The following is a 15,414-nucleotide window of genomic DNA, read 5'->3' as shown; positions in this document are numbered from 1 at the left end:
TATTTTTAAGTAATCGCTACACCCAGTGTGCAGCTTGAACTCACAACCCTGAGATCAAGAGTCACATGCTCCACTGAGCCAGCCAGGCACCCCTATGTGTCTATTCTTGTGCCAGCAGCACACCATCTTAATTACCATTGCTTTATACTGAGTCTTAAGGCTAAGTGTGAATCCTACTACTTTGTTTTTCTTCAGTATTATTTTGGCTATAATAAGTCCCTTGCAATCCCACATGAATTTTAAAATAAGCTTGTCAATTTCTACAACTAAATCAACTGGTATTCTGGAGGGGATTATGTTGAATCTATAGATCAATTTGGGGTGTACTGCATCTTAACAATATTAAGTTTTCATAAACATAGGATACCTATAAATCTTATTTATCTAAAAAGGTTTAACTACACAAGGGCTATATAATTAAAGCCTTCAGCGCCTATATCAGCAAAGTAGATATATTAAATTATTATCAACTGGGGCGCCTGGGTGGCTCAGTGGGTTAAAGCCTCTGCCTTCCGCTCGGGTCATGATCCCAGGGTCCTGGGATCAAGCCCCACATCGGGCTCTCTGCTCCGCAGGGAGCCTGCTTCCTCCTGTCTTTCTCTGCCTGCCCCTCTGCCTACCTGTGATCTCTGTCTATCAAATAAATAAATAAAATCTTTAAAAAAAAATTATTATCAATTGATTAATCATTTTTTATTAATTTAAAACTTGAGAGATGCAGAATGATAAAAGACTATTTACTAAACAACACTAAGTTCATAAATCAAATAATAAAATCTTTTAAAAAATTATTATCAATTGATTATTTTTTATTAATTTAAAACTTGGGAGATGCAGAATGATAAAAGACAAGACTATTTACTAAACAATATTAAGTTCATAAATCAAAGTTTCTGTGGCATTTCCATTTCAAAGTTAGAAATTTCTACCTGATGCTTTTATCATTCACTGAAAGGCATTAGGCATTCTCACTATAATTAGTTCTTTAAAAAGGGCATGGGGGAGCCCAGGTAGAAGGTACTTAAATTCCTCTCCCAGTTTTGAGATGAAGACAGCAGAAGGAGGAAAATGACCATTACTATTGGTATATTTTAATTTGAAGTCCATATATCTAAATTATCTATTTAATCACTGATAATCACTTACATATTGCCTGGGCAATCATCTTAGTTCCACTTGTTATTATCACTAGTGACCTTAATCCTAGTGGAAAAGGAGTATGTGCTTCATCCAATTTTCAAAATCAATTTTAAATCCTCTTTTGGAATCATACTAGACTGGCTGAATAGCTAAATCAAAAAAAAGGGGGATACTTTCTTTTTAGAAATTAATATTCCTCTGGTCTATTTTTTTTCTTTCAGTAAAACAGTTTAGCTGGCAGGCCAATGCCCATTTTAAACTCACGCAAGCATCTAGAATTAGATCTTAACTCTAGGATTTCACCTGCAGAGCTGAAAAGGCAATTGTTCTACTCCCACAAAAAGTCAAATTGAAAACTCTCGGCTTTTTCCACTACAACGGTCTACGTGAGAGGTCAGCTAACATTTCTGGCCATCCACCCTATTGAGCATATCAGGCATAGGAAACCACTCTATAGCAGTCACTAGTAATTTGTTCCATTACTTTAGAACCTCATGCTGTTTCTTCTCCACAAAACACTGCCTCTTTAAAAAGATCCTTTACCAAGTCTACTTTCCTAGTATTTCCTAGCCTCTCCATCCACAACCCAGAAGACTTCATACTTCAAACATTAGGTAATAAGAAACTTCTTTCCAGTCTCTCACACAGCACTCTTGAACTTTTTATCACATATCTAATGTATTTTAACATAATATTACACAAAACCCTTAAGATACTTATCAAGAAAAAAATGAATATGAAAACTCCTCAAAGAGATATCACATATTGGAATGCTTGAAAAACCCTCAAAAAGCCCTTATAGGAAGAAAATGTAAATGCCTTCCAGTCCTCCAGATTCAAAAACCGCAAAGATGTCCAGCCTAATGTACAAAGATAATAAAACATACCCATGATGATGACTTCAAACACTTCAAGAAATCTTATGGTTAATTTTATCACATTCCTCTGTTTATTTTTACATTCCATTATTTTTTAAATGTGTAAGGTATATACCTAGTACATTCTAAATTATCCTATTAATCAGAATATTCATTTAAATAAACTAATTCCTTAATCTCACTCTGTGAGTTAAAGGTCACAGTTAAAGGTTAAGTTAAAGGTCTTTCGGAGTTTATTCAACTGTATACTGTAGCAACATTTAGGCTATCACCTTGCACAAAGACATTTTTTATTGTATTTTGGGTATATAAGGTGTATACTAAAACGGATGTGCACGGAGGGAAGACTGAACATCCAGTGACACAACAAATCATACATTTTATAGCTTAGTTACATAAATCTTTTTTTAAGATTTGATTTATTTATTTGAGAGAGAAAGAAAAAGTACACAAGGGAAGGAGCAGAGAGGAAGGAAGAGGGAGGGACAAAGAATCTCAACCAGACCCCTGCACTGAGTGCGGAGCCTGATGTGGAGCTCGATCCCACTACCCAGAGGAAACCTGAGCGGAAACCAAGAGTCAGAGGCTTAACAGACTTAGCCACCTAGGTGCCCCATTAATAAATCTTTTGACACAGAACAAAGACATTTGTGTTAGTAAATACCTCAGAAAGAAACTCAACTGCCCTCCTAACCTTACAGTTACCTCTCCTGCCCCTCAAAAATGCATAAGTTAACCCCTTTCAAATACATCAGACTGTTTCACATCTTGAGCTATAATTTATACATTCATAACTGTAAAAAGAAACCATCTAAAATTTTAATAAAATCACAACATCTTGTCTTGAAATGAAGATGACTGTATAAAAAACCTCCTCTGCAAACTACTTTGGGAGTAAAGACATAAACAGAGCTGAGAAGTATGAATTTCTTTTACTCCATTTCCTTAAAATTTAGGCAAGCACAACTGCTGAAGAAGCATTTGTTTTGAGGAAAAGTGAGAAGTGTTTGGAAAATTAGAGAAAAATATAGAGAATTAAAAGTCTTATAGTATGCATGTATCATTATTCCCAAATACTCTCATTGTTTTAATAACTACTCAACAAGGATGGTGAGAAATCCACTAGAGTACCCTACGTATTGCCATCGTAAAGAACACACATAAAGAATTCACAAATGATCTATGCCAATAAATGCCCTATCATTAAATATTTCAGTAATTTCCACAATCCCAGAAAAATATTATCATGCTGGGTATCTAAGGTTACCTGATCCATGTACCTCAATGTTACACTGCCTGATCCACACTAACCCAGATTACCTAATTTCCCCAGGAAGTTACCAAGAGAAAGTTCAAATGAAGAAAGTGATCTCATATAGAATTTACAAATGGTCAGCAGAACCTACACATACCGGCAAGTCCACACTAACATCAGTACCATCCAGAAGAGACACCCGACATGTGATGACGGACTTAGAGTCTCCAGCTGCAGGAATGTGTGTGGCAGCTCGTTGAGCTTCTCGGAGTCGTTCCTTTTCGGCATGTTTACGCATTGACCGACGCCCAAGTGTTCTACGGAAGAAGCTCAGCATTTTTGTCACTAATAAAACCAGAGAGAAAAAGGTATTAGCTGACTACCCACAATGTACAGTCAGACAAATGGTGTTATTTAGTAAAATCTTGTGACCACTACAAACATACTGTTAAAAGCAGCAAGTAAATTTGAAAAACATAATTAAAACTAGCTACTTACCTCAAAGTTCTTGAAAAATTCTATATAAAATAGAGTTAAGACTTACAGCATTTCTTAATTTACTGGTCTATTTTATAAGGAGCTGATAGGAGACAACAAATATTTATGAAGTTTATCAGGTCTTCCGAGTCAATGAATTTTATGTACAATTGCCATATAACTCTACAAACATTAGGAGACAATCCACACACTAACATATCCTTTGATGACCATTAACAATTCTAAAAAGTTCCATTTCTTTTCTGAGCAATCACAATAAAAACACAAAAACGGGCACCTGCCCGCTCAGTGCATGAAATACTCGACTCTTGATCTCAGGGTTGTAGGTTGTAGGTTGTGGAGGATTACTTAAAAATAAAATCTTAAAAAACAAATAAATAATCACCTAGTTCAGCTAATACACAAATATAATTCAAATACATTTTTGTTAAATAGTCTATTATTTAAAGATTTTAAATTACTATTTAATAGTCAATTCTTTATAATGTTAAATTATGTTAAGGCCACTTTTCTTATCTTTATTGAGAATGATAAGTTTAATGAAAATAGGTTTAGTAATTTTTTAAAAATTTTTTAAAGATTTTATTTATTTATTTGACACAGAGAGAGCACATAAGCAAGAGAACAGCAGGCAGAGGAAGAGGGGGAAGCAGGCTTCCACTAAGCAGGAGCCCAATGTGGCACTCGATTCCAGGACCTCAAAATCATAACCTGAGCTGAAGGCAGACACTTAACCAACTGAGCCATCCTGGCACCCCTGGTTAGTAGTTTTAAAAATACAGCAAACACAAATGGTAATACCATAAAAACCATCTTGCTAACCTAATGTTTAATTTATGCAAATAAGAGAATGAGAAAAATAAGTTAAAGACAATGATTAACTCCGGAGAAAACAAGAAGTTGAGCAGAAAAGGGAGAGTAATCACAGTATACAACATGACTTAGCTAATGTTTAAATATTCATAATACTATAAATACTAAGTACTGATCTAAGCATAACTGTAAAGTAACTCTAAGAAGAAATATATAACAAGGAGATGCACAGAGCCAATTCCTCATCTTTCCAAGTTGGAATTCAACAGCTAATTCCTGAAACCAAGTATCAAGAAGTGAAATAAAAGCATCTTACTTTAAATGTGAAAGTGTTTTCCTTGAGGACAGAATAGAACTCAGCAGAGTGCTATTTTTAAAAAGAAGCCTTCAGGTTAGGTGACTCAAATGTAGTTTATACATTTATAAACTTGATTAAAATAAAGCTAATTTTAAAAGTAAAAACGAGCACATTAAAAAACAAGTCTCTATAAACTGAAGATGATCATACACATATCACATATGAATAGTCCTACATAAATGAGTAAACTGGCAAAGCTGTGAGACTTGTCCTTTGTATGTTCATCTACTTAAATTCCAAGAAAATAAAACTAGGTAAGTTTTCAATTTACAAAGCACTCATATGTAACGTCTGGCTGCAGTCTCTTTCTCTTCAGGTTTCTCTTCAGACATTGCTCCTTTTGCACTTTGCTATCCATTCTTGTTTCAGCTACCTAAGAAAGGTACTTATTATCCCAGATGTGGAAAGCCCATGTGTCAGAGACTCCCTACCTATTTTTTAATTCAATTCTACCTATTATCTCCCCTGAGAGACATTCTCTGATAACCAAAGAGTTAGTCACTCCCATCATCACACTTCCACTGAAACATGAAAATATTTTACTGTATCACTAATCAGATTTTAATTATTTATTAACATGTCTGTCTCATTTATTATAAACTCCTAAAGACATAATTCCTATTTTGAATAGCCAGCCACCCAGAACACCTCATTAAGTACAACAAATGGTTAGTAAATAATCTTACTTGCATCTCAGAAAAACTCCCAAAATTTTATCTTATTTTGATGAGTAAACTAAGGGTCCAATAAATGAAACCACTGGCCACATCCATTATTTAGTAAATAATGAAGACAGGGGCTCAAACTGATTTTTCTGATTCCAAATTCTTGGTCTTTCTACTACATCACAGAACAATTCATGTAAAACTTGTATCTTAGAGGTAAGAAATCATCAAAGATCATAGCTAAATAAAAAGAGTCTGAATGAAAATATAAGCAAAAACATACATATAAATTTGGGTTTTTTACAACTTACTTCAGCTTATTCGACAAACAAACTGCAAGGGGAAAAAAGAAATGCAAAGAGAACTATGGATTAAAACAGACTAGGGGTGCCTGGGTAGCTCAGCGGGTTGAGCCTCTGCCTTTGGCTCAGATCATCATCCCAGGGTCCTGGGATGGTGGCCCCCATCCGCTCTCTGCTCAGCGGGGAGCCTGCTTCCTCCTCTCTGCCTGCCTCTCTGCCTACTTGTGATCTCTTGTCTGTCAAATATATAAATAAAATCTTAAACAAAAAAGGACTTAAAATACAAATCCATCAATCACAATACACATACATTAGATCCTAATTTAAATAAACTTTTTTTTTTTTTTTTAGTTGTATGATGTTATTATTAGGGAAAGCTAGGTCAAAGATAAATGGGAGGGGCGCCTGGGTGGCTCTGTCAGTTGATCAGCTGCCTTCAGCTTGGGTCATGATTCCGGGGTCCTGGGATCAAGCCCCACATCAGGCTCCCTGCTCGGTGGGGAGCCTGCTTCTCTCCCTCCCTCTGCCTGCTGCTCTGCCTGCTTGTGCTCTCTCTCTGTGTCTCAAGTAAAATCTTTAAAAAAAAAAAAAAGGTATATGGGAACTCTACTACTGTAACTTCCGCATAAGTCTAATTTGATTTCAAAATATAGGAAATTTTAAAGTCACAAATTTGTTAGGGGGCCCGGGTGGTGCAGTGGGTTGAGTGTCCAACTACTGGTCTCAGCTCAGGTCACAATCTTGGGGTCCTGGGACTGAACCCTGTGTCGCTCTGCCCTCGGCGCAAAGTCTATTTGGGATTCTCTCTCTCTCCCTCTGCCCATCCTGCTCATGCTGTCTCTCTCTCTCAAATAAATAAATAGAATCTTTTTTTTAAAAAAAAGTCACACATTTGCTGTTACTCATATAATTTATAAGAAGTCTTGTATAACCAGTTGATACTTTAAACTAAATGCGTTTGTGGGGTACCTGGGCGGCTCAATTGGTTAAGCTTCTAACTCGTGATTCTGGCTCAGGTCATGATATTGAGATGGTGAGATCAAGACCCGCATCAGCTCTGCTCTAGGCACAGAGCCTGCTTAGGAGTCTCTCCCCATCTCACCCTGGTCACCTGTTTTCTATTTCAATCAAAAAAGAACAAGAAAAAAAGACAGTAATAATAAAATTTAAATTAGATGCATTTATAAACATGATGAAAATAAAAGCTGAAATACTGGGATAATACCAATGTAATAAAAAATTCAATTGCTATAAATTAAGGATTATAGTCTCATTTTACAAGTATGCATATTGCTACGTAACTAGGTAAGTTAGCAAAGCCATGATAGTTGTCATTTGAACTTCCTAAGGACATAAATTATACAGGCACACATTTGAACACTGGCTGGACTGTTTATGATAACCAAGGAATTGCTGCCATTTTTCTTTTATATAAAATAGTGGTATTAAAGTAAAGTGGATATAGAAACTGAAGAAATTGCCCAGGTAAGTGGCCACTGTTGCAGTATCATGGGTACATGGGGGTTCATTATACTCTTCTGACTACTTGAATTTTTCCAAAATAAAAGATCTTCAGGGCACCTGGGTGGGTCAGTAGGTTAAGCCTCTGCCTTCAGCTCAGGTCATGATCTCAGGGTCCTGGGATCAAGCCCCGTTATCATGCTCTCTGCTCAGTGGGGAGCCTGCTTCCCCCTCTCACTCTCTGCCTGCCTCTCTGCCCACTTGTAATCTGTCAAATAAATAAATAAAATCTTTTAAAAAAACACACGCACAACAGAAAAACAACAACAACAACAAAACAGAAGTTTTTCTAAGGGAAAATAATGTTCAAAATGCACTATAACTGTGTGAGTCCTAGGAAGCAAATGAACTATAAATCAAGTTTTCTGACTTTCACCTTATCTTCTACCTAGAAAACAAAAATTCATTATTCAAGTACGGTTAACCTGCTAAGGAAAAACAAAGCTTCTTTAAGATTTAGTATCTACATATTTTGAACCATAAAACCAATGCCACAAACAACTTATTTTTACAAAATATAAAAGCAAGTTATATGAAAATAAATTCCAGATGGACTAAGAATTTAAAATCAAAGAAATGATAAAGTACTGGAAGGAAACAATATATTAAAGAGTTTCTAGGAGCGCCTGGGTGGCTCAGTGGGTTAAGCTGCTGCCTTCAGTTCAGGTCATGATCTCAGGGTCCTGGGATCGAGTCCCGCATCGGGCTCTCTGCTCAGCGGGGAGCCTGCTTCCCTCTCTCTCTCTCTGCCTGCCTCTCCATCTACTTGTGATTTCTCTCTGTCAAATAAATAAATAAAATCTTTTTAAAAAATAAATAAATAAAGAGCTTCTAAATTTAAATTATTAATAGGCAGTTTAATGAAGAATTATCACAAACCATTAAGATAATGCAACAGAAAAAAATGGGCAAGATATGAAGAAACAAGCTCAGTTCTAAAAGATGATATGAAATGAAAATATGTATAAAAAAATTTAACCTCAAAAATAACAAACAAAATCTAAACTAAAAAATGAGATACTATCTGTCATTTAAGACTCAAGATAGCCAGTGTTGAAAAGGATATGGGAAAAACAATCACCTTCATACACTGTCCTCTTTGGAGCATTTAACCACACTATCAAAAATGTTAATGTGCCCCCACTTTCACTCAGCAATTATATTGCTGGTAGGATAGCCTAAGAAATAGGATGTGATCCAAATTGTAGAAGTAAGGATTTTCATGGCATAATTTTAAATATGTCCATCAACATGCTGTGGTTAAACAAATTAATGTTACACAACTCAGCTGTTTTTTAAATACAACTGACTTAGACATAGACAAAATTTCTAAGTGAAAAGTGAAATCAGAGAAAAGTGGTAAGTTTTATCCCCCTCTAAGGTGGGATACCTACATATTCACAAAAGGACTAAGACATGCGAAGTGTTAAGTGAGGTTATCTCTGGAGAGGATCATGTGGAGGTACTGAAGTCCGCTATAATAAGAATATATGACTGTGTCAAAAGAGGTTTCTTTGTTTAAGATTTTCTTTGACAGAGAGAGAGAGTGAGAGAGTGAAAAAGAGAACAAGCACAGAACCAGGGGAAGCTGCAGGCAGAGGGGGAGGGAGAAGCAGGCTCGCTACTGAGCAAGGAGCGGGATGTGGGGCTGACTCCAGGATCTGGGGATCATGACCTGGGCCAAAGGCAAATGCTTAGCGAACTGAACCAGTCAGGTGCCCCTCAAAAGAGGCAATTTTTTCTTAAAAAATTGTTAAGTGACACCTGGATGGCTCAGTCAGTTGAGCACCCGACTCTTGTTTGATTTCAGCTCAGGTCTTGATCTCAGGTTTCTGAGTTTAAGCCCAGCGTTGGGCTCCACAATGGACATGAAGCCTAAGTAAAAACAAAATTGTTAAAAGAAGAAGAGTTTTCCCGTATTCATTCTTTCTCCATCCCCCACTACCACTTTCATTCTACATGCTACAGCAGTGGGTTTTTAGCAACCACATATCTGATCCCAGGTAAAAAATCATTAATGGTCTTGCTCTGGATCCAGCTCTTCCTCCTGCCTCACCTTTCAGGCAGCCCCCTCCCAGCTGTTCACTCTGCCCTGCTATCCCTGCTGCTCAATCCAACGATGTTTTTAACTGTGGACCTTTTTGTTTTGTTTTGTTTTGGTTGTTCCATCATTCTGGAATGCTCTTTCCACTTCACCTCTCCCATTTCTTCAGAAAAGCATTCCCTGACTCCTGAGTCTAAATTAAGTGCTCCTTTTAGTACCCTTAGACTCTTCTTTATAACTTTTACCAAAACTGTAATTAAATACCTAATTGCTTAATTATCTTTTTTACTGGGTACTTCCCCACTAAAGACTCAAGGATCTGGTCTGACTCAGTCAGCAAGATGACCTAGCTAGCACAACAATCAGAATATTAGGCACTCAATAAAGAACTTGTCTGACACTAAAACGATAGAGTGGAATTCTCAAAAAGTAGATTTACATGTTTTTTTAATGCATTTTAATCTGTGATTACAATAAAAAAAAATACAAACTGAAGTAATCCATTTACTACCTAAATTAACTGAAGCTGTTTTTAAATATGTATCTAAAACTCAAGTTTGTCGTGAAATGTGTATATTGTCAAATGTGACTGGTGGCCACATTCTTTGGTAGGCATTTGCTTTTTGATAAAGCAATGTACCAATTTACAACAACTGCCATAGGTGTATCTTTAACCCCACTAGTCCCAACACAGAAAAATGCCTGCAGAATACATATCAATTTCTTTTTTTTTTTAAGATTTTATTTATTTATTTGACAGAGATCACAATTAGGCAGAGAGGCAGGCAGAGAGGAAGGGAAGCAGGCTCCCCGCTGAGCGGAGAGCCCGATGGGCTCGATCCCAGGACCCTGAGATCATGACCTGAGCTGAAGGCAGAGGCTTTAAGCCACAAAGCCACCCAGGCGCCTCACATATCATTTTCTAATGAAGCTCACCTATAAAAAGAAAACAAACCTGCAAACTAGCTTACCTGTACGAATAATTCACTATGTTAAGTAGGTTTCAGCTCGTTTTAGCAATGTCAGAAATGGAGTTATAAGTAATTGCCCCCCTAATTCTTAACAAAATACTCCTGATATTAACTTAAAATGTTGTCAGAAGGTTTAAAAGAGGGGTGCCTGGATGGCTCAGTCGATGAGGCATCTGCCTGAGTCCCAGGATCAAGCCCCCACATCTGGCTCCCTGCTCAGCAAGGAGTCAGCGTCACCCTCTGCCTCTCCCCCTGCTCCTCTCTCTCTCTCTCACACTCTTCCAAATAAATAAAATCTTTCTTAAAAAGGGAGGTGGGGGTAAAAGACTTGGGTCTCCTCGCTATTAGCTAAAATTCATGAGACTTAGTGGCCATAAAGATAGTGACACGAACAATTAATGTTTACACACCGAAAAACCCCAACCTTAACACGCCGAGTCAGGGGAGGGGCGGGGGAGGGTCCTTTGGATCGCGCCATTGCCGGTAACCCACCTGCCCCTCACAATTTCCAAGTGGCCGAACTTGCAGTCTTAACGCAAACCAACCCCAGATGTCCACCTGGGTTTTTGTTCTAAGATCGCGGCGGTTTTTTTCCTTTGACTTGCCACATCCCCCTCGCCAGCCGGACAGCAAAGTCGAGACCTCTTAGAGAAGGGCGACCCCCGGCCGCTCCGGAGGGGGCCGGGACCGGGCAGGGGTTGGGCCGGCACACATTAACCCGCCTCACCCCCGGCTCTCTGCTCCGGCCGCGCAGCCCAGTATCGCCCGAAACTCTGAGGCCCGGCCCCATTGGCCGCCACCGCCCCTCCCCTCCCGGCAGGTTTAATATTTTCCCGGTCCGCCAGGGAAGCAGCTGGGGCTGGAGCGTCCCGAAGCGAGGCCGCGAGAACAGACCTTCGACGCGAGCCAGAATGGGCCCGCGGAGCGGTGAGGGGAAACGGGGTGTGGACCAAGCCCGATACGGGCAGTGCGGCCGGGGCCACTGGGCCTCACGCTTACCTGGGCTGGGGACCGAGGCGCGGTGGCAAAGGCAGCGCGGAGAGCCGGCGACGCGAGGGTTGAGGTCTGGTGAGCGACTGAAAAGGGGGCGGCTCCTCCTGAGACGCCAAGAAATGGCGGCCTGAGGCGCGCGCCCACCCTGTGTTAATCCTCTGAAGGACCCCAGCCGTCCGCTGGCCCGCCCCTTAAAGCCCCCTCTAGGCTCCGCCCTCAGGGGGGCGGGGCGCAATGCTCTTAAATGGGCAATGACACCGCCGCGGAAATCGCCCGGCTTGGTGAGACTCCTGTTCAACCGGCGATGGCAGGCCCTGTTGAATCTGCCACCACTGCAAGAGGCCCGGCATCCCGGCTAGTTTAAAGGGGCGCTGCCGAAATCCAGCTCTGGCTATCAGACTCCTCCTTGAGAGGGGGTGCACGCCCGCGGAGAGCCCCCAGATTAGTCCCATCCCAAAGGTAGTTTAGTCCTGTCTGAGCCCAGCGTCAGGTGCTGCTAGATTCATTTACTCACTTGTTGGAGAAACTAATTCATTAAGCAATCTTTAGTGCCCTGTCGTTAGAGGAACTTTTCATTGTAGTGGGGAGGAAGACGGTAACAAATACTTATTAAATAGTGCTATGATGAAGAAAAATGAAAGAACGGGAAATAGATTTCTGTTTAACATAGCATGGTCAAGGAGATCCTTTGTGACCAGGGGACATTTCATCTGTTCTTTCTACAGATAATTTGTGAAATTAGCTATTGTGGGCCAGTCTGTTTTCTAGACACCAGAGATACACCAGATAATCAAGACAGACAAAAATCCCTCATGAAGCTTAAGTGCGAGCAGGAGGGACAGAAAATAAATGAGATAGATTAGAAAAATTAGATACTGTGTTAGGCAGTGATGAATGATAGAGAAAAATCAAACCACGGGACAGAAATAGGAACTAAGAAAGTGGTCATTTTAGATACCAGCTAGGTAAGGAGGAAGGCCTCAACAAGATGACCTTTGAGCGAAAATCTAAAGGTGGTAAAGATGGTTGTGGACCCCTGGGGGAAGGGCAGAGGTTATTAACTCCAAAGGATGGGTGCTTGGTCTGCTCAAGGAAAGCCAGCGCGACTAAAGATGGATAAATAGAGCCCTGGGAGGTGACAAGCCAGGGAGGAGAGAGCTGTGAGGTGAAGGGCCTTATGAGACTGCCTGCGGGTCTGAGGAAGTGGGAGAATCAGTGGCAGGCCAGAGAGTGTAAAGTTCATGAAGTCCCTGCTGGTTGAGATGGGAACAGGCAAATACTCAGCCTCTTCTGGAGACTTGGCACAGCCGGGCCTCCTCCATCCCAAGACTTAATAGTTGGGCTTGGCAGGGACAGCTGGTCTCTGCTCCACGAGGTGTTGGCTGGGGCAGCTCAACGGGAGCTGGCAATACCAAAACCTCCTCATTCATCTCTGTGGCATCTCAGCCGGGCTGGCTGAAATGAACAGCTGAGTTCTGCCTGGGCCTCTTTCTCTAAGAGGGTAATTGGGGTAGCTCAGGCCTGGAAACTTATTAATGGAAATGCCCAGGAGTCACATCGTGTCACTTCTGTTGCCTATTATGGTCAAAGCAAGTCACAGGGCCAGGCCAGTTTCAAAAATAACTTCATTGAGCTATGTCACATATGATACAATTCACCCATTTAAAGTGTACACCTCAGTGGTGTTTGACATATTCACAAAGCTGTGAGACCATCATTACAATTTAATTGTAGGACATTTTTATTTCCTCTCATGGGAGAGGTAGTGCGGGAGTACAGGGATGCGAGGAATTGTTGAGGGTCATCTTTGCATCTTTATCTCAACAAAAAAATCAGTGGTGATGATTGTGATATAGGAGGGAGGGAAGCGGGGATGTATAGACGAAACAAGAAAGCGCCATAGTTTGAAGCTTGGTACCTACGTACATTGAACTATTCCAGTTTATGTATAGGTTTAAATTTTTTGTGTAATAAAAAGTTTTTAATTTTTTAAATTTTTTAAAAAGATTTTTATTTATTTATTTGACAGAAAGAGAGAAACACAATGAGAGAGGAAACATAAGCAGGGGGAGTGGGAGAGGGAGAAGCAAGCTTCCTGTGGAGCAGGGAGCCCTATGCGGGGCTCAATTCCAGGACCCTGAAATCATGACCTGAGCCGAAGGCAAATGCCCAATGACTGAGCCACCCAGGTGCCCCTGAAAACTACAGTCTCAAGAGCCATCCCCTCAGCCTATGGGGGCTGTCTCCCTCCAAGTATTTATTACCCAGAATCTACACATTTGAAAGCTGTATTGTAATTTATCTGTTTACTGATCAATAGCATTTTCTTTCAAGACCTATAAACCTATCTCATTGTCCTAAACTGTTGTATGTCCCACCAGTCTGGAGAAAGTATCCTCTTGTCCCCTTCTTTTGAATACTTATCTCTACCTCCTGTCAAGGCTGGGGGGTTGAGTAAGGCTGTGGATGAGGGTAAAGAAAGATGGTTAGAGGCTGAAGGAAATATGAACTTGGGAAAGAAGAATGGAACCTAAGAACTTAAGTGATGGGAAGTTGTTTGTGCTTTAATCAAGTAAGATTATTCTGAATAACAATTTGTCCCCTCCCCAAATCCTCCCTTCAAGACATAAATACCCTCAGCAATATCCCTATTTTGTGGCAAATTGGTCCCCTAATTGGTTCCCATCAGAGACAGAGAAGTTCCACTCCTTGAACACAACTGAATTCAGTAAAAATGCATTTGGCTGCAAGTAACACACAATACAATTAACTGGATTTAAATAAGGAGTTTAATGTTTTTCACATAAGTAATGAGAGATATGGCTGCCTCTGGCTGCTTAATATTGGTTCAGGTCCTCAACAATGTTATAAGGACCCTAAACACTTTTGCTCTTCCTGTTCTGCCATCCTTCACATGTTGAGTCTGGTTTTCATGCTTCCAGCCTACTGGCCACAGAAGGGCTGCAGTATATCCAACCCTTTCTGAGTTTCATGAATGAAAGGGAAAGGGGAAAGAACTTCATGAAGACTTGTCTTTTAAATCAGGGAATGAAGTCTCACAACCCCCTGTGTCATCAGTCAGAACTAGATTGTCTGCCCAGACTTAGACTACTTACTGACCATGGGGTAAGGGACCACCATGATATCTTTACACCAATCCTAATTCACTCTTGGCATTTGGGGAAAGGGCTGCTCTCCCATCTGGGATCTCCATTAAGTCTTTGAACAAATCCAAGTTTTATTAGAGGAAAAAGGGGTGTTGCAAGGAAGAATGACTATGGGTGCTTACCACAGTAACCCATTTTTTGGTGGACTAGTCCTAACCCGTGGAAAGGTTTTCCTGTACTGAGCCAAGAGGTTAACAAAAGGAAAACTAGGGGCACCTGGGTGGCTCAGTGGGTTAAAGCCTCTGCCTTCAGCTCGGGTCATGATCCCAGGGTGCTGGAATCAAGCCCCACATCGGGCTCTCTGCTCAGCAGGGAGCCTGCTTCCTCCTCTCTCCTTCTTGCCTCTCTGCCTACCTGTGATCTCTGTTTGTCAAATAAATAAATAAAATCTAAAAAACAACAACAAAAAACACACACAAAAAAACAAAAACAAAAGGAAAACTGTTTAGAATGGAGTGGAGGGGCCAGCAGGGGGCGCTCGCACACTGCTCCACTCAGACCCAACAGGAAAAGATGTATCTTGAAAGGGAATGCTGGTTTGGGTACTACTCGACAATCCCAGCAGCATGCTGAAAGGTTTTTCTCCTCCCCAGCCAATGAGAGACCGTCACAACGCAACCAATGAAAAGCGCCTCTCCTTGGAACTCCCCGGTTACTTCATTGGATCTTTTGTCTTCAACTTCCCACTCTCCTGTATAAGAGCCATCCTCTCTTTGGTTTTCTGGACTTGCCTATGGTTTTGCCATAACTTCCTTGTCCTGAACTGCAATTCTCTGCTATTCCCGAATTTTTGCAGTGAAGTAATTGGC

The 15,414-nt window shown here is 40.4% G+C and overlaps 1 protein-coding gene across 5 annotated transcripts in view; it reads right to left on the bottom strand.

The window, feature by feature from the left end:
* EPB41L5 (erythrocyte membrane protein band 4.1 like 5) overlaps positions 1 to 11,640 on the bottom strand; it is a 140,274-nt gene extending 128,634 nt beyond the window's left edge. For 3 of the 5 annotated variants that reach the window (XM_044242630.1, XM_044242632.1, XM_044242634.1), the window contains exons 1-2: positions 11,445 to 11,640; positions 3,431 to 3,618 (exon numbers count right to left, since the gene is read on the bottom strand). In XM_044242630.1, coding sequence (XP_044098565.1) covers positions 3,431 to 3,610 — 180 coding nt within the window. In that variant the 5' untranslated portion in view covers positions 3,611 to 3,618; positions 11,445 to 11,640. Of the gene's footprint in view, positions 1 to 3,430; positions 3,619 to 10,937; positions 11,154 to 11,444 lie in introns of those variants that run through there. The other 2 variants (XM_044242635.1, XM_044242631.1) reach the window with 2 other exon arrangements.
* Between the last annotated feature and the right edge of the window lie 3,774 nt (positions 11,641 to 15,414).

The sequence above is a fragment of the Neovison vison genome, chromosome 3, assembly GCF_020171115.1.
Source record: "Neovison vison isolate M4711 chromosome 3, ASM_NN_V1, whole genome shotgun sequence".
NCBI classification, from domain to species: domain Eukaryota; kingdom Metazoa; phylum Chordata; class Mammalia; order Carnivora; family Mustelidae; genus Neogale; species Neogale vison.
This window is presented reverse-complemented; position numbering and strand designations above follow the sequence as displayed.